The sequence below is a fragment of the Peromyscus eremicus genome, chromosome 5 (assembly GCF_949786415.1).
Source record: "Peromyscus eremicus chromosome 5, PerEre_H2_v1, whole genome shotgun sequence".
In the NCBI taxonomy this organism is placed as follows: domain Eukaryota; kingdom Metazoa; phylum Chordata; class Mammalia; order Rodentia; family Cricetidae; genus Peromyscus; species Peromyscus eremicus.
In genome coordinates, this window is record NC_081420.1 from 33,064,559 (window position 1) to 33,086,446 (window position 21,888).

The following is a 21,888-nucleotide window of genomic DNA, read 5'->3' on the forward strand; positions in this document are numbered from 1 at the left end:
TTGAGAAGCAGAGGCAGGAAAATCTCTGTGAATTTGAGGCCAGCCTCGTCTATATGGCAAGTTCCAGGATAGCAAGGACTATAGAGAGAGACACTGTCATAAAAAGAAAAAGGAGTTCAAAATTGTTTCCAGATAAAAAGTTTAAAAATTAAATATAAAAATCTTGGGAGGGAAATGTGGTAAGGGTGTATGGGAGGAGGAGTTGGATGGGAGGGAGTCAGGAATGGATTTTTTTTTTTTTTGGTTTTTCGAGACAGGGTTTCTCTGTGTAGCTTTGGCGCCTTTCCTGGAACTCACTCTGTAGCCCAGGCTGGCCTCGAACTCACAGAGATTCACCTGCCTCTGCCTCCCGAGTGCTGGGATTAAAGGCATGCACCACCACTGCCCCGGCGTCAGGGATGGATTTTATCAAAACACAAAATATGCATGTAGGAATGAAATTCTCAAACAATAATTAAAAATTACCTTATATGTATCTCAACTCATCCTATTTAAAGAGAGCAAGGATTTTCTATTACTCTCAATTCAAATGTCATTAATTTTTGGTAGGAAAGCTAACAAATTTATGAGATTTCTTAATGTATACTTCTGAGCACTTGTTATAACTCACCAATAGTATGGGGGTTGGTGAATAGATAAGACCCCACATTCTTTTTTTTTTTTTTTTTTTTTTGGTTTTTCGAGACAGGATTTCTCTGTATAGCTTTGTGCCTTTTCCTGGAACTCACTTGGTAGCCCAGGCTGGCCTCCAACTCACAGAGATCCGCCTGGCTCTGCCTCCCGAGTGCTGGGATTAAAGGCGTGTGCCACCAACGCCTGGCTCAAGACCCCACATTCTTTGTCTTTCCTTTTCTCTCCCATATTTGCTCTACCTATAGTCTTCCCTCCCCCTTGTTTTTCTGTTCATGGAAATTTCATTCTTCTCTCTGGCAGGCTTTTAACTCACTGTTTAGAACAGGCTAGCCTTGAACTCACAAGATCCACCTGCTTCTGCCTCTGAAGTGCTGGGATTAAGGATGTGTACTGTGCTCAGATTTTTCTTGAAGTCCTTTTTCTCTTAGTTAGCTTCTTTAAAAGGCTCTTTAACACTTTGTTTCTTCCTATTCTCATGTGGTCTTCATTTACCATGGTCTCCTATTCCTTATTCTCCCTCTCTGTTGTTGATCCAGCTGGGATCTCCCACTCACCCAAGCTCTCTTTCCCTCGACCCTCGCCCTTCACTACCCCCACTCATGTCCAGGCTGTTCATGTAGATCTCATTCCATTTCTCTGTCATTGGGCGATCCCTGTGTCTTTCTTGGGGTCCTGTTTTCCAGGTAGCCTGCCTGGTGATGTGAGTAGCAGTCCAGTCATCCTTGTTCCACATCTAGTATCCTGTTATGAGTGAGTACATACCATGTTTGTCTTTCTGAGTCTGGGATACCTCACTCAGGATGATTTTTTCTAGGTCCATCCATTTGTCTGCAAACCTCATGATGTCATTGTTTTTCTCTGCTGAGTAGTATTCCATTGTGTATATGTACCACATTTTGTTTATCCATTCTTCAGTTGAAGGGCATCCTAGAGAGGCCCACAGAAATCCACAAAGATACCCCCACAACAGACTGCTGGCAATGGTCGAGAGACAGTCCGAATTGACCTACTCTGGTGATGGGATGGCCAAACACCCTAATTGTCGTGCTAGAAACCTCATCCAACTACTGAGGGATCTGGATGCAGAGATCCATGACTAGGCCCCAGGTGGATCTCTGGGAGTCCAATTAGCGAGAATGAGGAGGGTTTATATGAGAGAGAATTGTTGAGACCAAGGTCAGATAAAGCACAGAGACAAATAGCCAAACAAACGGAAACACATGAAATATGAACCAATGGCTGAGGGGTCACCAACTGGATCAGGCCCTCTGAGTGGGTGAGACAGTTGATTGGCCTGATCTGTTTGGGAGGCATCCAGGCAGTGGCACCGGGTCCTGTGCTCACTGCATGAGTCGGCTGTTTGAAACCTGGGGCCTATGCAGGGTCGCTTGGCTCGGCCTGGGAGGAGGGGACTGGACCTACCTGGACTGAGTCCACCAGGTGGATCTCAGTCTGTGGGGAAGGCTTTGCCCTGGAGGAGATTGGAACGGGGGGCGGGCTGGGGGGAAGGCGAGGGGGGCGGGAGGGGGGAGAACAAGGGAATCTGTGCCTGTATGTAGAACTTAATTGTATTGCAAAATAAAAATTAAAAAAAAAAAAAAGGCTCTTTAAAGCTCTTAAAAAAAAAAAAAACAAAAAAAACTCAAGCCCTGGACTAGCAAGATGGCTTAGCTGGTAAAGGTGTTTGCAGCATATGCTTGGAAATTCAAATTCTATCCCCAGGACTCATGTAAGGATGGAAGTAGAGAATTGACTCCACAAAGTTGTCTAACATGCAAGTCTTTCTCTGTCTCTGTCTCTGTCTGTCTGTCTGTTTGTCTCTGTGTATATGTGTGTGTGTGTGTGTGTGTGTGTGTATGTCTCTCTCTCTCTCTCTCTCTCTCTCTCTCTCTCTCTCTCACACACACACACACACACACATATGCACATGCACTAAGACATTAATAAAAAAATTCTCAAGGTCTGATTTTTGATGCTCCTTAATCTGATGTCATCTTTTTTTTGAGCTGTCTTTGTCTTCATTATAAATACAATACAGGCCAGGGACAGTCCTTAATTCTAGCACTAGGAAAGCAGAGGCAGGCCTCTGTGAGGCCAGCCTGGTTTACATAGTGAGTTACAGGCCAGCCAGAGTTACACAATGAAACATGGGTTGAAAGAAAGAAAGGAAGGAAGAAAGAAAGAAAGGAAGGAAGGAAGGAAGGAAGGAAGGAAAGAAGAGAGGAAGGAAAGAAGAAAGGAAGAGTGAAAGAGCATAATAATTTTATATCGTGTGTGTGTGTGTGTGTGTGTGTGTGTGTGTGTGTGTGTGTGTGCGCGCGTTTGCCTGCCATCCCTGTGTGGGTGTCAGGAGTCAGTAGCATGTGTCTTTTTCTCTTGTTTTGCACTATTTATTTAGACAGGGTCTCACTATGTAGCTTTAGCTAGACTGAAACTCACTCTGTAGACCAGGCTGGCATGGAACTCACAAAGATCCCTCTGCTTCTATGTCCTAAATGCTGGATTAAAGCAGAGTGCCACCATGCCTGGCCATATTTATTATGTTTTGTCTGTATCTGCTGGCATGAATCTGCTACCCTCTCAAAAAGGAAGAGACTTTGCTATGTTTTATCTCCTGAGCACTTAGAATAGTCCTTAGTATACTGAATCCATGCAGTAAAGATTATGTAACTCAGTTTGTATTAACAACAGATCTGTTATTATTGTTAGTGTTTACAGCAGTGGAGATCCAACTTGAGCCTTAGGCATGTAAGACAAGGGCTCTAACACTGAGCTATATTCCCTACAACAACAATTTTATTATGTATTAGGTCATGCATTAGAAGGACAGAGAAAACGCCATGTCTCCTGCTGATACTTATAAACCATGAGAATGTTATATAATGGATGTGAGTTAATATTTTTGGTCATTGGGAGTCTATAAAACAATAAGAATTGTAGTGTGTTTTGATGCATGCCTTTTATCCTAGCATTTGGGAGGTGGAGGCAGCATGATCAGAAATTTGAGTCCATTCTTAGCTACACAGTAGGTTTAGAGCTAGCAGTCTGGGGTACATAAGAGCCTGTCTCAATAAAATCAAAACCAAAATCAAAACATCACCATCACCTTCACCAACAGATAGAACTCTTTTGGTTGCAAGAGATAGAAATGCATTTGGATTGTTTTAAAGGAAAAATGTAGAGATTTACTTGCTCACAAAGTCAAACGATTTAGAAATAAAGACAGCTCTGGGTCTGCTGGGTAGCAGGGGCCTTAAAATTGTCTTTAGAATTTACTGATCTTTTTTTCTCATCATAGCTCACTTCTGTTTTTCCTTTGAAACGGGCAGGTTTTTTTTTTCCCCCCTTCGTGGTAGCCCTGGGAGATTTCAGCCTTAGGTTCTTGAATTCTGGGCCTGGTGTAGGTTACCTGCTCTATGGTAAGGGACTGTGGTGTTCTCACTGTTCTGGCAAGGGTCACTTGTATAGCCTCTTAACCACTTGTGCTAAGAGTGGGAGAATGGGAAGAGAAAATTAATTTATAGAATTAAAGCAACCCTGTTTATGAGAAATGATAGACTAGGATAGCTGGTGTCAGAAGTACAGCACTCTGCCCTCTAGTGGTTGCTTTGTAAGATGACCCTTCAGCCTTCCTCCAAAGACAATAGGTGATTTCACACCGTGCTGTCTGTCATCATTTAAGAACTTCAGTCTCTCTCTCCCCTCTGTATTGGAGCACTCATCCACTTGAAGCAGTCTTTCTTTTGATGTTGATATAGTACTCTTTGTGTTTTTTCTCTGTTCCTACTATCACTCTTTCCTGTTGGGTTCATCCAAATCTTGAAAAAAAAAAATCTTTCTTAAAAATTTCTGTTGATGTGTGGTTTTCAGCCAGGGGAGCTTTATTCTGTCAAGCAATTTCTCATATCTGATCTCAGTCCCTGCATCCAACATTGATTCTTGTGTGCTAACCCATCCCCTTGTTGCTTATGAAATTGGAGCTGGATTTTGGTCATAGGATGTTGAAAGTCAGCGTAAATCACAGCATACTTGCCCAATGTCTGGTGACTTCCTGAACTTCACAAATTAAGAGCATCTACACTTGTTCTGTGAACCTAACAAATAGATGGATCTGTCTTAAGTCTGTTGTTATTACATTGATCTAATCTCTGTATTAGCAGCTCACATGCATTTCTGATTTTCTAAGAGCAAATTAAACACATGTATTGTATGTTTTATGAAAAGGTTGTTGATCGGTTTAAATCCATTAGTACAACAGATGATTGCTAAGACCATAAATTAAATCTGTTTCTAAATTTTTATAATTTCTGGATTTATTCTTTCTTTGTCCATTGAGGATAATAAGAGTTCACTGACTTGATTATTCCTCATATTTTTTCTTTTCCCTTCAATTTTCACTATGGAGACTAATATGAGGAAACCAGGGGCTGTACTGTTACTCAATGGTACAGTGCTTGCTTAGCATGCAGAAGGCCCCAGGTCCCAGTACATGGATTGCCAAAACCCAAAACCAACCAAACCAAAGCCACTCACCCTCCATCAAAAATCTGCCACATTCTAAATACATTATTCTGTATTTTCCATATCATTCTTTTCTTTTTGCTCTATTTGAAATTATGTGTTACTGGTAAAGAAAGTATTATGTGTTATTCTTAAGTATTATTATGAAATTATTAAATGAAACCAGACTGCCTAGGATTATTGTTTCTGTAGAAGCAGAAATAAAAGCCTAGTGCAGTGGTTCACACCTGTAATTCCAGCAGTAGGAGGCAGAGGCAGCCAGGAGCAGAAAGAGCTTGAGAGTCAGCCTGGGCTACCTAAGCAAGCCCCTCCCCCCCTTTTTGTAAAGAATACAAGCAAATAAAAACAAGAATCCCTAAGTTTCCCTAGAAACAAACGACATCCCCAGATTGCTTGGTGTTAGATGATTTCTATTATTCAGCAGACCAAACATTCCTTGTCTATTCTTTTCTATAAAAATGGAGAAAATTAGCCGGGCATAGTTGTGCACACCTTTAATGCCAACATTTGGGAGGCAGAGGCCGGCCGATCTCTGTGAGTTCAAGGCCAACCTGGTCCATATAGTGAGTGCCATCGCAGTCAGGGATACATAGAGAGAGAGGCTGTCTCTAAAGAGATCGAGATTGAGATAGATAGACAGACACACAGACAGAGGGAGGAGGAAACTGGTAAAACGTAATGAAAAGATTTACAGTGGGAGTAATTACTCTGGGAAGTACTTAAATTCCTAAGTTCCTTTTTGTGAACTAGGAATAGTAGTAATAAATGGCAACATATTTGTGTAAATCTGTTAGCTGTCCGGGACAGATTATAAGGGCTCAGCAGAAGTTATTTAGTAAGATACTGAGAACATAATGACGTAGGAGTGTATTTTTGTCTTTAGTTGTAGAAGAATTTAGTAACAATTATGAAATTAAAATCCTTCGCAAACTTGAAACAATGACGCCTTTTGACCGCTCCCGGCTACCGTCGCGGAGCGTGCGCAAATAAGCCTGGCGGGACACAAGTGTCATGGCGCGCTCCATCTGAAGTCTGTGCAGTTTCCTGACAGTGGCGTGTGTTTTTTTCCTCTCACTTTGGACAGGTGAGTTTCCGGATTTGTGGATACTAGGAGCACTTGTACCAATGCCCAGCGACTGTGGGCCGCGCTGCTTTTTTGGCGGAGTTTCGTTTCCGCAGATTTTCTTCTTTGGGCCGACCGCTCGCTTGTTTTCGCAGTTTGAAAAGGACTTGGCAGCGGGGATGGGGACTGGGAGGCTAGAGCGCTGCCCGGAGAGAGGCCCGTGTGGCCGCGGGTGATGCTGGCGTAGTCAGGGACTCCCAGTCTGGTCTAGCACGTTTCTTCCCTCACGTTTCTCGTGAATGTGCTTGTCCTTGTGCGACGTGATCAGGCTGTGAGTAAATGAGTTTTACGCTGAAGTTGGGCATAGGGGCAGGTGACTTGAGTTTTTCCTTTTCTCTTTCGCGTTTCTTTGCTTAGAAAACTTTTCTGTATTTCAAGGGAACACTTGTTTCTTAGTTGGTGAATTTCACTGTGCTGTGGTGTTACAGTGCGGGGTAAGCAGTTTTCACAGTGGTCAGACTGGGCTAAAAAAATTTTTTTTTTAAAAAGATAGTTGTAAAGAGATCTTACAGCGGTTTTGTGACTTACAGGATACTTGCATTTTCTAATTAATTTTAATTTTCCAGATTCATCTTTGAAGAGGACTTGAGACCAATTTCAGATAATCAAGGTATTTGGGTTTATTGTAAATCGTTTATTTGAGTGATCCCTTACACATTAGAATATAAAGAAAGATGTCCCAATTTCTTAGTAATTTTTTGAAAACTAGATTTCCATATAACTAAATCAGAGACTTTTTTGTATTTCTTCCTTAATCTTTCATTTCCGTTAAGTAGCATGGACATGCTCTCCTCCTTTGCTGTTTGTGGCACATCTATTTTCTTTTTGTTTGTCTGTTGTTTGGTCTCTATTATATCCTACTTCTCTGGCAGTTAAATACGACATTTAAAAAAATAACTTATTATTTTCTATGCATTGATGTTTGGCTACATGTATGTCTGTGTGAGGGTGTCAAATCCTGGAGTTACAGACAATTGTGAGCTGCCATGTGGGTGCTGGGAATAGAACCCAGCTTCTCTGGAAGAACAGTCATTGCTCTTAACTGCTGAGCCATCTCTCCAGTCCAAATATGGCATTCTTGAAGGCTTGTTTCTGTACCTCTTTCACCTGGGTTATCTAGATTTTTTTTTTTTTTTTGAGACATTGTCTTAATGTGTATTCCTGGCTAGCCTGGAACTCTCTATATAGACCCAAGTGCTGAGATTAAAGATGTGCACCACTGTGGCAGGCCTGAGCATGAAGTGGTATGTCTTTGTGGCTTTGAATGGTCTTTCCCTCATGGCTAATTTTGCTTGTAGCTCTCATGGGCTTATCAGGTATTAATTTGGGTTTATCAGGTTTTAATTTGGTTTATCAGGTTTGTATTTTGATTTCTTTATTTACTCTGATACTAGTCCCTTATTATATTATGCAACTTACTGTTTTTTTTTTCTCCCACTACGTGGGCTGTCTTTTTACAGTCTTCATGTTGTCCTTGAAGCATGAAAATTAATTTTTTTTTTTTGAGAACAGGTTTCACATAGCCCAAGTTAGCTTCAAATTTGATTTGTATCCAAGGACAGCCTTTAACTCTTCATCCTCCTGCCTCTTACTTCCCAACTGCTAGAATTACAATCATGTGCCACTGTGCCTGGCTCACACATTTTAATTTTGATGAGAGCTAACTTAATTGTTTTCTTTTTTTGCTTTGTCATAACTAAGAAACTAGTGTCTAATGTTGGCAAGATTTATACTTGTGTAAGTTAATAAGAGTTTCATAGTATTAGGTCTCCTAAATTTAAGTCTGTAGCCCCTTTTGTGTTAATTTTTGAATATGATGTGAGATGGGTCTCTAGCTGCATTTCTTTATGTGTGACTATCTAGTTTTAGTATCATTTGTTGAAAAGACTGTTCTTTCTCCCATTGAATTGTTTTTATACTTATGTTAAAATCATTTGATTCAGTAATGTCTGTTTGACGTTTCTTCTTGTCAATCTCTATGAACTAATAACTCTAGAACAGTGCCTATCAAATAAAATTATTTGGAGGGTTTGTTGAACCTAGCTTCATTAAGAATAACTGATTCAGCATGTCTATGGTGAGGGCATAAGACTTCATTTCTTTCAAGTTCCACTTGATGCTAATGCTGCTGTTCTGGAAATCACACTGTGAAAACAACTAATGTATCACATTGGTCTGTGATCTTTGCTGAACATATAAGAGAATTGCTGGGAGTTTAAAGTAATGTAGTGATGCTCCGGTTCCATTTCTAGGTAATGATTCAGCTGGCCTAGGGTTTAGTTGTTTTCTCTCTATTCCTTCTTCTTGTTCCTCTTCCTATTGAACCCATATTGTTGGTAATAATTTCCAAAAGCTCCCCAGGGAACCAGAATGAGTCCTCAAGATCTAGAACTGTTGCGATTGGAAATTCATGGTTCAGGGTATTTGATATTATGAAAAGTTCTTTACCAGTTCACTTGTGTAAGGAACCACTACTCTACCATATCTATCCTTTCTGTCTTTATCTCTATGAAACTTGACTTCCTGTGCTTTTGAGAGGAATTTTTAAGAGATCTTTTTGCCTTATTTAACTATTACTTTTTCCCCCTAAAATTTATTTCCTGGTACTTAAATATTTGAGGATTTAAATCTTTTTATCTACCAGCTTGTCTGAAGTAAAAACTTTAGCTTATTCATAGTGATGAATGAGACTGTGAAAGTAATTATGATATAGAGTCAGGTTTAGGAATGTCTGTATTTTGACTCCTTAAAGTAAAATTCTAGTAATTGAACTGCTGGATGAAAGATGTGTGTGTTGTACAGCCTGAGGTGAATTGGCAGGTGGTTCTGCAGAAAGAGTATACTAGTTGTGCCATGCTTTTAGGGAGCCACAAGGATTTTGCTAGTCTAATTTCTCATCAAGGTAATGATAGATAACTCATTGTTTAAATATTTATTGTTTGTGTAGTTGAGCATTTGATCCTGTTTTTATTGTCGTTTTCATAAATGAATCTTCTGTTTTCTGGGATGCTTACTTCTCAGAATTATATTAGACTCTTACATGGTTTGTGCTTTTCCATTATTGAGAGAAAGCCTAGACTCTGATTCTAACTTTATCAGTGTACAAGTCCTCTAGCTTCAGTAGACACTAGTTTTGTGTGTTCAACAGTGCTCCCTAACTCTGTAACAATGTTGTTTAGCGATTGACTCCTTTTTTCCCTGTTTGTTTAGATTATATTTCCCTTCAGTGGATCTGGTGTAAACATTGTATGTTTTTTTTTTTTTTAGAAACTTTTACTTTTATTAATATGGCATTTAATCATTCATAATCCTTCAGTAGTTCTTAGTAACATTCAGATGTTGTCCTTGGTTTTAGGCTTCCTTACTAGTATAGTGTAGGAAAATAGTGATAGAAGAAATCCAAAGGATTAAGCTTTCATCGTAGATTTCATTCTATGTAAGAATTTCCTCTAGTATTATAGAAAGAGCAGGTAAGTTCAACATTATCAAACATTATTATCTATTTATTTAGTCATTAAGTATGGTGTGCTTGCTGTGTGCCAGCATTGTTGGAGGTGTTGGCAGTGAAAGTGAGATGATGCTTTAGTGCTTATGAATGTTAAGTTGTAGTATGAAAGATGAGCAGTTATCCATGATATCAGGTAGTTAATCATGTGAAGAAAATTGCAGCATACAGTAGAGTTAGACTGTGTGCCCTTGGGCAATGTGGTCATCTTAGCTAAGGTGGTTGGGAAAGGCCTGTCTTAAAGTGGTGTCATTTGTATAAGTGTTGCAGTAAGCCTTGCAGGTGATAGTCCAGCTGAGGAGCAGCATATATGAAGACCTAGTTTGACTTATTCAGTGTGTCTAAAGGTTAGTACAGTAGGGACAGTGGGAAGTTGTGATGGTTAATCATTACTGACTTAACTAGATGAAGACTCACCTAGGAGACAGAGCTCTAGGTGTATCTGTGAAGGGATTTCCAGAGAGGTTTAGATGATGAAGGAATTCCTGTCCTGCATGTGGGCTAGACTTCCAGACTGAATTAAAAAGTGTACAAATGGAGGAAGCCCCCTGAGACAGGCATTCATCCTTCTCTGTTTCCTGACTGTAGTGCAATGTGATGAACCACCTCATGCCACAAACCTTCTTTGCCCCTGATGGACTGTATCTTCTCAACTTGAGCTCAAATAACCCCTTTTTTTGTAGGTACGTTGTCACAGCAGTGAGAACTCAGTTACTCAGACAGAGGTAGCCAGGCCCATACTTTGTGAGACTGGGTGGTCTGCAGTAAACCACTCATCAAGAAGCTGTAAGGTGTTAGGTACAGTCCTGTGCACTTTAGGTAAACCAGAGCAAAGCACAAAAAATCTCTGCTGTTACCACGTGTGTATTCTAATGGAGAGAGGGAATAAAAGACATTTGGGCAAGTGATAAAGTTCTGCAGTTAATAAAGAAAGAAAGAAAGAAAGAAAGAAAGAAAGAAAGAAAGAAAGGAAGAAAGAAAGAGAAAGAAAGAAAGAAAGAAAGAAAGAAAGAAAGAAAGAAAGAAAGAACAAAAACATTTGGGCAGTGGTGGCACACACATTTAATCCCATCACTCAAGGCAGAGGCAAGTGCATCTCTGAGTTTGAGGCCAGCCTGGTCTACAGAGTGAGTTCAGGACAGGCGGGGCTACACAGAAACTCTGCCTGGGGTGGGTAGGGGAAGCAAAAAACCTCAACCAACATCAACAACAAAAACAAGATTAGGGGAGGGTGATAGCATGTATGGGATGGAGTAAGGGGTTTGGTGACTCTTGCAAGTTGTCTTCTGACCTTCATACAGGTACCATGGCGCACACTAGCATTCCTGCACTCTGACACATATCATGCACATAATAAATATAAATATTTAAAAATGATGGCTTGGATCACGAATATCATATGTGTGAGAGTGCTCACAAACAGCCTCAGTATATTTTGAGAGAGGCCAACAGAATTTATTGGTGGATTGGATTTGGAGATAATGCAAAAAGGAGCCAGGGATAATTTTAGGGTTTTGGGTCTAAGCATATTGGATTGCCTTTAAAGGAAAGAGGGAAGTTTGTGAGGTGATGTAGTGCGAGAGACAGAGGACCAGAAATTCTGTTTTTGACTTGTAAAGTTTGATTTGTCGTTAGGCACTCAGACAGTGATTTGCAATAGGCAGTTGCACATCTGAGTGTGAGGTTCAGGGGAAGAGTGGGCTGGTTATATAAGCACAGGGTTGGCATTTCAAAGGCCTCAGAGTGATGAAATCACCAGGGAATGACTGTAGAGAAGGTCAGTTCCTGTAATGGAGCCATGGGCTAGTCCAGGGTTGAGAAGCTGGATCAATGAGAAACAAGGCAAAGACACCTGGCATGGGGCTCCTGTGGTAGGAGACCTAGGAGAGTGTGGCATCCTGATGCCCATGGGGAAATGCTTCAAGGAGGGGTAGTTGGTTCTGTCACATGCTGCAATTGTGTTTCAGAAGATGACTGGGAATCAGTCATGGTATAATATCATTGTAGACCATCTAAATCAGACTTGGTTGTGTGATGGCTACAGTCTGAGAATGGAGGATAATTGTATAAATATAGATGACTCTTGAAGAAGTATTTTTTCAAATGAGAGAACTGTAGGGGAGCTAAGAAGTTTTTTTTTTTTTTTTTTTTTTTCCTGAGAGTTTTTTGTGTTTTGTTTTGTAAATGGAAGAAGTAACAGAATGCTTGCCTCCATGTAGTGGATTTTCGATAGAGTGGCAGCTCATGACAATGCAGGGAGAAGGGACTATTGTTGGAACTTCATGCTTGAGCTGGGCAGTAGTTGGCTTACTCTTAGGCAGTGGGCAGTTTACCCAGTGACCCATTCGAAGGCAGAGCAGAGCACATGGCAGGAAATCATTTCCAGTACAAGAAGGAAGTACTCTCCCTGTGGAATGGAGGGGGGTTGAGGTCTGTGTTGGGCCTTTCTTTTTTTTCAGTAGCACCTCCCTTCTTTAAGAGGTCTGTAAGAAAATAAATTTTTAGTGAATTCCTAAGGTTAGTGACTACATAGTTTCTTTCTTACAGTTCTTCCCTGTCCAAGTCTGTGCACTGTGGATCTGTAAGAGGCCGAGTTTCCTAAATTTGTTCAAACCACTGTTTTTTCACTGACAACTGTAGTGTGTAAATAGAACCTATGTGAGAAAGGCCAAGTGTGCCTGGATGGCTGAGTTGGCAAAGTCTTGTTCATAGGAGATTAATGCTCAGCCCACAAGATCTTAGACTCAAGAGGACAGTTAGTGGTTCAGATGAGTGAGCAGAGTAGGGCTTCACCTCAGTGCGGCTATCAGTTAGCTCCTGGTGCTCAAAGGCTGTGAGCATGGTCTCTGTGTCTGCACCTCCTGTTAGGTGTCACTCCTTAGATAGGTGCCTTCTTTGTGCCAGGCAAGATGGCCTGTTACCCCAAGTTGACATCCACTTGAATGCAAAAAGAAGCCATCTCTTCTGTCAGCTGTTGTATAAAAGGTCTTCCTGGTTGGCTGGGCTTGTTGTGACTGACTCTGAACCAATCACAGCCTTGGAAAAGGGAGGAATTACTGACTATGTGGTGTGCTCATTAACATAATAGTCTTAAGGATGGGTGCTTGGCTTACTTCTTTTTCCCTCTTACTAATGATATAAAGTAGCTGAGATTTAAATAGAGGTTTAAATGATGATACATAATCTGTTAAAGTTTTAAAGTATACACTATAAGTTCCAGGCACAAAAATAGGTCTGGTAGAAGCCACTCTGTTAATTGAATGATGTGAGCAGAAAGATGGGAATCCTATAAATGAAGAAAAAGGAAGTCATCAGAAAGACTTAAAGCCAGCTGAATATAACACTGGTTCACATGATGTGAATGAGGAAAGTGCTCCTCAGTATACCGTTAGTAGATGGCACAGCAGTATGGCCCAGACTCCTCCTATGTGATGCCTTCTTTGGCTTCTTCAGTAAAGTTAGCTTCTCTGTTTTTGTTTATCTCTATTTATTAAAAAAAAATTTTGTTTATTTTTATTTTATGTGTATGGGTGTTTTGCCTGCATGTATTCTGTGTACCATGTGTGTGCAATGCCTGTAGCTACCAGAAGAGGATGTGAGAATTCCTTGAACTGTAGTTACAGACAGTTGTTAGCTGCCGTTTTGGTTCTGGAACTGAACTGGGGTCCTCTGGAAGAGCAGGAAGTGCTCTTAACGACTGAGCCATCTCTACAGCTGTGTTTGCTTATCTTTAAAGTCAGGATAACATTGCTTCTTGCTTTGCAGAGTTGGGAATGGTTGATGACCCTGTAAGAGATTTGCTTGATAAGGATAGAATTAGCACTTTCTGTGCCTCAATACATTTTCTCCCATTCCCATAGTATTTCTTTTCCTTTAAAAATACTCTTTTAACAGTTAGAGAGTCAATCACAGTTGTAAAAATTATGCTGATGTTGTAAACTGTCTCCAAACCTCTTAATGGCAGTATCTGGTGACACTGTAGAATAGTACATTCCCACAGCCAGGGTCCTGACATTGACATAGGGACGGTGTACAACAGTTTTGTCACCACAGGGGTCCCTAACGTTGCTTTCAGTGGGCCTTCCTATTGAGTGGGCCTTAAGTCCATCTAAGCAGCTATTGGTAACACCTGGGGTATAAGTATCACCGTTGTATCCTTGGGGATGTCTTGCCATGCTAGCCATTGTTGTGGTTGATAGGTTTTACAGCTGGGTAAAAAGCTTGTATAGCTCTTTCCAATACTATGAGAGCCAGTTCTCAGGGAGGAGATTTCCTCGTCAGTTCAGCTTCATTCCTCCAAGTCCTGTGTCTGAAGTGTGCAGTGTCTTCAGCAATAGAGTCTTACCTTGGAGCTCTGGGAGGCAGCCAAGAGCAATGACAACAGCCTGTATTATTTTGAGAGTCTCTTCAGCTTTCCTGATGAAGAACTGAAAGGAAGGTTGCCCAGACCTGGCACTGGGGCTTTTGTTAGATAGTCTATTAGCTCTTGGATGGAGCAATATCATCCTGAGTGGCATAACATCATTTAAACAATATATGTATGTATACATACACTTATTATATTTACATTTTTAAGTGTACATTAAAGGTTTCCCTATGAATTTTTCTTTTTCTTTTTTTTTTTTTTTTTGGTTTTTTTGAGACAGGGTTTCTCTGTGTAGCTTTGCGCCTCTCCTGGAACTCACTTGGTAGCCCAGGCTGGCCTCGAACTCACAGAGATCCGCCTGGCTCTGCCTCCCGAGTGCTGGGATTAAAGGCGTGCGCCACCACTGCCCGGCTCCTAAGAATTTTTCAAGCATACTGTTTATGTGTTTTTTTAATTTAAATTTTATTTTATGTGTATATGTGTTTTGCCTGCATCTATGTCTCTGTACCACTCACATGCCTGGTGACTCTGGAGGCCAGAGGGATTAGAGTTACAGATGGTTGTGAGTCTCCATGTGGGTTCTGGGAGTTGAACCTGGTTTCTATGATTAGTTCAAGTTGTATACTCACAACTGAGGATTTGGATCTAGGAGCCACAGATGAGAGAACATGAAACATTGTTCTCACTGTAGAGATATTTCAGTTCCTTAGGTCTGGGTTTCTTACTCAATATTTTCTAGTTCTATCCAGTTACCTACAAATTTCATGGTTTCTTTTTTTCTTTTTTAACTGCTGAATGTTATTATGTAGTGTATATGTACCATATTTTCATTATTTATGAAGGACATTTAAGTTGTTTCTATTTCCTAGGTATTATAACTAGAGAATCAAGCTGGGTGTAATGGTGCACACATTTAATCTCAGCACCTGGGAGGCAGAGGCAGCAGATCTCTGTGAGTTTGGGGCTAGCCTGGTCTACATAGTGAGCTACATAGTGAGATCCTGCCTCAAAAAAGCCAAACCAGCCAGGCACATGCCTTTAATCCACTCAGGAGGCAGAGCCAGGTGTATCTCTGTGAGTTCGAGACCAGCCTGGTCTACAAAGCGAGATCCAGGACAGGCACCAAAACTACACAGAGAAACCCTGTCTTGAAAAACAAAAAAGAAAAAACAAAACAAAACCCAAACCAACCAACCAACCAACCAGCAAAAAAAACCAAACAACCAATCAAACAACAACAAAACAAAATCCCCCAAACCAAGCCTAGAGTCAGTGAACATGGCTGAGCAAGTATCTGTAAAGTAGGATGTTCGAGTTCTTTGAGCAGTTTCCAAGGAGAGGTATAGCTGAGTCATGTGGTAGAACTGCTGTTAGTGTTTTGAGAATTCTTCACACTGATTTCCGTAATGACTGTGTTAGTTTGCAGTCCCTCCGAAAGTGAGTGAGCGTCCCCCGTGCCCTCATCAGCCTTTGTTGTCATTTGTTTTCTTGATCTTAGCGGTTCTGACTTGGGTGAGATGAAATTTCAGAGTAGTTTCAGTTTGCATTTCCTGGATTTTTGGGGTTGTTGAACACTTTTGAAATATAGCTTAGCCATTTTTGTTTCATCTTTTGAGAACTGTGTTTAGATCTGTATCCCATCCTTAAATTTGGTTGTTTTCTTGATTAATTTTCTTTTGATTGTTTTGTGTGGTCTGGACATTAACCCTTGACCAGATGTTTAGCTAGCAAAGATTCTTTCTCACTCTGTGGGTTTCCTCTTCACTTGGTGATTGTTTCCTTTGCTTTACAAAAGGTTTATTGTAGATGTAATTCTAAACAGTCTTATTAAATAAGAAACACAGAGCCAAATAAAGAGTTAAAAGCCTAAGAGGTCAGAGCACTAGCGAATAGCCTTTAGCTTACCAGCCGCTGCCATCCTTCCCTTGAGAAAGAGAGCTACTTCCTGTGTGTCTGTATTTTTTATTGACTTTCTGTTCTGCCTTCTCATTGGTTCTAAACCCAACCACATGACTTCTTTGTCACTGCCCATCTATACAGACCTCCAGATCTCTATGGTTGGTACTTGGATTAAAGGCATGTGTCACCAACCTGGCTATGTCCTTGAACACACAGACTCTGTCTGCAATGTGATCGGATTAAGGGCATGTGCTACCACTGCCAGACTTCTGCTAAATGGCTTGCAATTAGCTCTGACCCCCAGGCAACTTTATTTATTAACATACAAATAAAATCACATTTTAGCACAAATAAAATATCACCATAGTTTTTAGTTTTATGAGGTCCATTTGTCAATTATTACCTAATTGCTGAGTGGACTCCTATTCCAAAAGTCCTTTCGTACATTTATATATTATATAACAATGCTTATGTTTTCTTCTAGCAGTTTCAGATTTTGCACTGAGGTCTTTGATCCATTTGGAGTTGATTTTTGTGCAGAATAATAAGGCTCTAATTTCATTCTTCTACATGTGGTCATCCAGTTTTCCAAGCACCATTTGTTAGAGACGCTATCTTTTCTCAAGAGTGTATTTTTGGCATCTTTGTCAAATATCAGGTGACTGAAGGTACATGCATTGTGGTTGGGTCTTCTGTTTCATTCCATTGATCTATGTATCTGCTTTTGTGCTAGTATCTATAATGTATCTTAAAAACTGGATTGGTAGTCCCTCCCTCTGTCTGTCTGTCTGTCTGTCCGTCCGTCTGTCCGTCCATCCCTCCCTCCCTTCCTTCCTCCCCCCCCTTCCTTCTTTCTCAGGATTGCTTTGGGTATTCATGGTCTTTTGTGGTTCTGTGTGAATTTTAGGATTTATTTTTTCTAATTTTGTGACACTGTCTTGGGTATTTTGATTGGGATTGAAGTGAATCTGTCAATTGCTTTTGGTAAGATGACTATTTTTATAGTCTTAATTCTGCCAATCTGTGCTCACTTTGGCAGTACATATACTAATTCTACCAATCTCTTGAACATTGGGAAGCCTTTCTATTTGGTTATGTCTTCCTGAATTTTTTTCTTCAGAGGTTTAAAGTTTTCATTGTAGAGGTCTTTCAGTTCCTTGGTTAGATATTTTATTTCTTTTTAGAGGCTATTGTGAATGGGAGTATTTCCATGATCTTTTTCTGTTCTTACAGCTTAAATTAATCCATTTCTATAAATCTATACCTTGCCACATGGCTCGTGGCTTACCGGCATCTTCACATGCTGCTTGTCATCGCGGGCAGCTGGCAGTGTCTCTCTGACTCAGCCTTCCACTTCCCAGCTTTATTCTCCTCCTTGTCCCGCCTATACTTCCTGCCTGGCCACTGGCCAATCAATGATTTATTTATTGACCAATCAGCAACACACTTGACATACAGACCATCCCACAGCACTACTGATTTTTATTAGTTGATTTTGTATCCTGCAACTTTACTGAAAGTATGTCATTTCTAAAAGTTTTCTGGTAGAATTTTTGGGATCTTTTATATATAATATCATATCATTACAAATAGGAGTGTGTTGACTGATTCTTTTTCTCTTTGCATCCCTTTAATTCCCTTCTCTTGTCTTATCACCCTAGCTAGCACTTCAAGCTCTGTACTGAAAAGGAAGGGAGATAGTGGACAGCCCTCTCTTGATTTTTGATTTTAATGAGGTTGCTTTGAGTTCTTTTCCATTTAGAATAATGGTGGCTGTGGGTTTGTGATGGCCTTGATTATATTGAGATATGTTTCCTCTAGCCCTATTCTCTTTATGAGTTTAAGAAAAAATTAAAAAGATTTACTTTATTTTATATGTATGAATGTTTTGCCTGAATGTATGTTTGTGTACCACATATATGCCTGATGTCCTTGAAGTTCAGAAGAAGGCATCGTCTTGGAATTGGAGTTATAGATGGTTGTGAGCCACCGTGTGGATGCTGGGAATGGAACCCAGGTTCCCCTGCAAGAGCAACATGTTTCCTTATCTGCCAAACTATCTCTGTATCTCTTTCTCTAGGACTTTTATCATGAAGGCATGTTAGATTTTGTCAAAGGCTTTTTGTGGATCTGTTGAGATGATCATATTGTTTTTTATTTTTTAAAACTTATTTATTTATCTATTTATTATTTATTTTTAGTTTTTGCTTTGTAGACCAGGCTGGCCTTGAACTCACAGAGATCCTCTTGGCTCTGCCTCCTAAGTGTTGGGATTAAAGGCATGCGCCACCACTGCCCGGCAATCATGTGTTTTTTTATCTTTAAGTTCACTTATATGATTTATTACATTTCTCTAAATCATTGGGATAAAGCTAACTTGATTTTTTTGATATATGCCTATGTTTGTTTTGCAAGTATTTTATTAATGATTTTAACATCTGTATTTGTCAGGGATATTGGCTGGTAGTTTTCCTTTTTGTGTGTATCTTTATTTGGTTTTGATATTAGAGTAATATTTTTTAGTCATTTGTCAATACTGGTTTTGACTGGCATAGCTTTCTAGTGAGACATACAAATATATATATATATATATATATATATATATATATATATATATATATATATATAAACATATTCTAAAAATAATTTTGTGTGTATGAGTGTTTTGTCTGTCTGTATGTTCACCAAAAGTGTGCCTGGTGCTGAAGGAAGTCAGAAGGTTTCAGATTCCCTGAACTGGAGTTATGATTGTTGTGAGCCTCCATGTGGGTGCTGGGAATGGAACCTGGGACCTCTTCAAAGCAACAAATTCTCTTATCTGCTGCACCATCTCGCCAGCCCAGCAGTCAGACAGACCATTCCTTGAGGGCCTTGGTGGTCATTGGCCTCACAGCAGTGACTGAGGGGCATTGCTTGGCTTTCACCCTCCTTTTTCTTGAGAAGGCCCTGCCCGCCTTTTCATTCCATGGTATTAGTTGTGGCCTTGACACGTCAGTCATGGGCTATTCCACTGTCTGCTGGACTTGTATTGTTGTTTCTTTGAGGTTCTCCTCTTGCGTTTTCTGTGAACTTAGGCTTCAAAGAGTTGGTTAGATTCAAGGTTGGTAAGAATTGTTTACCAGTACAATGCTAAGCAGATTTTAATAAACCTGAACTATTTGTCACTTTTTTATGTGCTACAGAAGATGCCTTCTGCCTCCTGTGATGCCCTGCTGGATGACATAGAAGACATCATGTCACAGGAAGATTCAAAGCCACAAGATAGGCATTTCTCAAGAAAGCATGTATTTCCTAAAGTACGAAGACGGAATACCCAAAAAGATTTGCAAGAGGAGCCCAGGCCACCAAGCGACAGGTAAGCATTCTCAGAATTATATCCCTATCCAACTAGGGGAGAGGCTGGCACAGCTGGCCCACACCATATGTGCTGTAGCTCCAGTTTTAGGATCTTTATATTTATAATTGAAAACATATATATATATTTTTTTTCCGAGACAGGGTTTCTCTGTGTAGCTTTGGCACCTTTCCTGGAACTCACTCTGTAGTCCAGGCTGGCCCCCAACTCACAGAGATCCACCTGCCTCTGCCTCCTGAGTGCTGAGATTAAAGGCATGTGCCACCACCACTTGGCAGAAAGCATAATTTTTAAAAATTGAATGGTTTCAGATTTGGTAAGTAATAGATTAAAAAGGAAGAGATGCCAAGGGGATGGAGAGTGGATTTAGGAGTTAGGGAGATGAACATGATCTAAATACATTGTAGGGAATTTTCCAAGAATTAATTAAAACAAAACAAACCTCTAGATTGTATGTTCTTTGAAGGAAGGGGTAGGCCACTAGGAGTCACTTTGATTTGACTATAGTCGGTATAAGTGTTGTAATTGCAAATTAAAACTTTTATTGAAGTCGGGCGATGGTGGCGCATGCCTTTAATCCCAGCACTCGGGAGGCAGAGCCAGGCGAGTCTCTGTGAGTTCGAGGCCAGCCTGGGCTACCAAGTGAGTTCCAGGAAAGGCGCAAAGCTACACAGAGAAACCCTGTCTCGAAAAAAAACCAAAAAAACCCCAAAAAACAAAAAACAAAAAAACAACTTTTTTTTTTTTTTTTTTGGTTTTTCAAGACAGGGTTTCTCTGTGTAGCTTTGTGCCTTTCCTGGAACTCACTTGGTAGTCCAGGCTGGCCTTGAACTCACAGAGATCCGCCTGGCTCTGCCTCCCGAGTGCTGGGATTAAAGGCGTCCGCCACCACCGCCCAGCAAAAAAACAACTTTTATTGAAACTTTTGATTCTTATGCTACAGCGGTATTTTGGACATGTGATTATTCTTAGCACATTAGTGAATACTCAGGAATTGGACAAAGGTACTGGGCACAAAACATCGTCCTTTTTACATTATTGTGTTGGAAAACAATCACATAGTTGTACAATTCAAATTAGCTCGTAATTGTTTAGTAAAGTGTGGGAAGGTTTAATGGTTACTTTGTGTAGATTATGAGCTTTTCAAGCCTGTGCATTTAGAATGTGCTTGTGTTTTAGTGACGTTAGTCACATTGATCCCAAGCATGTCTTTACTGTCACTTCTGTTTACTTGGAAATGGTTAGGGCAGTCTCAGGGAGAGTCTTTCTTTCCTTCCTAAATAAATTGTTTGGAAACCTATGAGAGGACTAACTTCAATCATGGAGTTTTCAATTTTGATCATTTTTAATCTATAAATTGTAAATGGATAAAGATTGCAACTAGTGTTTAAGAGTCTGTGAAGGTCATCAGACTTTGTTTTTATTTATATATTTTTTTGTATTGTATATGTGTATATATGTTCATGAGAACGTGCAGGTGCCTCTGTGTGTGTGTGTGTGTGTGTGTGTGTGTGTACATGTTCATGTGTATTGTATGTGCTCATGTGTATTGTGTGTGTTCATGTGTATTTGTGTGTGTGTGTGTGTGTGTGTGTGTGTGTACATGCACATGCTACAGGTCATATTAGGTGTTTGCTCTCCACCTTATTTCTTGAGACAGGGACTCTCACTGAAGTTGGAGCTGTAGATTTGGCTAGGCCGGCTGGCCAGTGTGCTCTAGAGATTCTCCTGTCTTCTCTCCCCACAAGCACTGGTTCTGGATGCCTGCTGCTCTGCCTGACTTTAATCTGGGTGCTGGGAGGCCAAACTCAGGTCCTCATCCTTGCAGGGTGGTACTTTACTGGCTTCACCAGTCTCCGCAGCCCTTACCTCTTCTCTGGGTGGTATTGCTGCCTCTGCTAGTTTCTGACCGATCATTTGTGTGTATCTTTCTAAAAGTTGCATCAGTAGGTATGGTTAGTAGGAATTAAAACTACAATCCAGAGAAATACTTTTCTTCTTTTTTTTTTGAGACAGGGTTTCTCTGTGTAGCTTTGGAGCCTGTCCTAGATCTCACTCTGTAGACCAGGCTGGCCTTGAACTCACAGAGATCCACTTGCCTCTGCCTTCTGAGTGCTGAGATTAAAGGTGTGTGCCACTATTGCCCGGCTTGAGAAAACCTTTTTTGAGGCAAGCTCTCTTGTAGCTTGGTTCAATGATGACCCTCAACTTATAATCCTCCTGCTTTTCTTTCCTGAGTGCTGGGATTACAGGTATGTGCCACCTGGCATGAAAGGACAATTTTTATTTATATTTAGAATTTTTTAAAATTACATTTTATTATCACGTGTGAGTGCGCATGAATACATGTGTATGTGAGTGAGGGTCAAGGGTCAACTTGGAGTCAGTTCTCTTTCTCTAACAAGTATCTTGGGATGGAACTCAGATCATTAGGCTTGATGGCAGGTACCTTTACTTGCTGAATCTTCTTGTGGGTCCAAAAGGAC

General features: G+C 40.4%; 1 protein-coding gene across 1 annotated transcript in view; it reads left to right on the forward strand.

Moving 5' to 3' along the window:
• The first annotated feature begins 6,134 nt into the window (after positions 1–6,134).
• The window catches only part of Cdkal1 (CDK5 regulatory subunit associated protein 1 like 1), a 586,163-nt gene continuing 570,409 nt past the window's right edge, over positions 6,135–21,888 (forward strand). The window contains 3 exon segments of the mRNA XM_059263232.1: positions 6,135–6,238; positions 6,844–6,887; positions 19,230–19,402. Of these exon segments, the coding sequence (XP_059119215.1) occupies positions 19,233–19,402 (170 nt within the window). The 5' untranslated portion in view covers positions 6,135–6,238; positions 6,844–6,887; positions 19,230–19,232.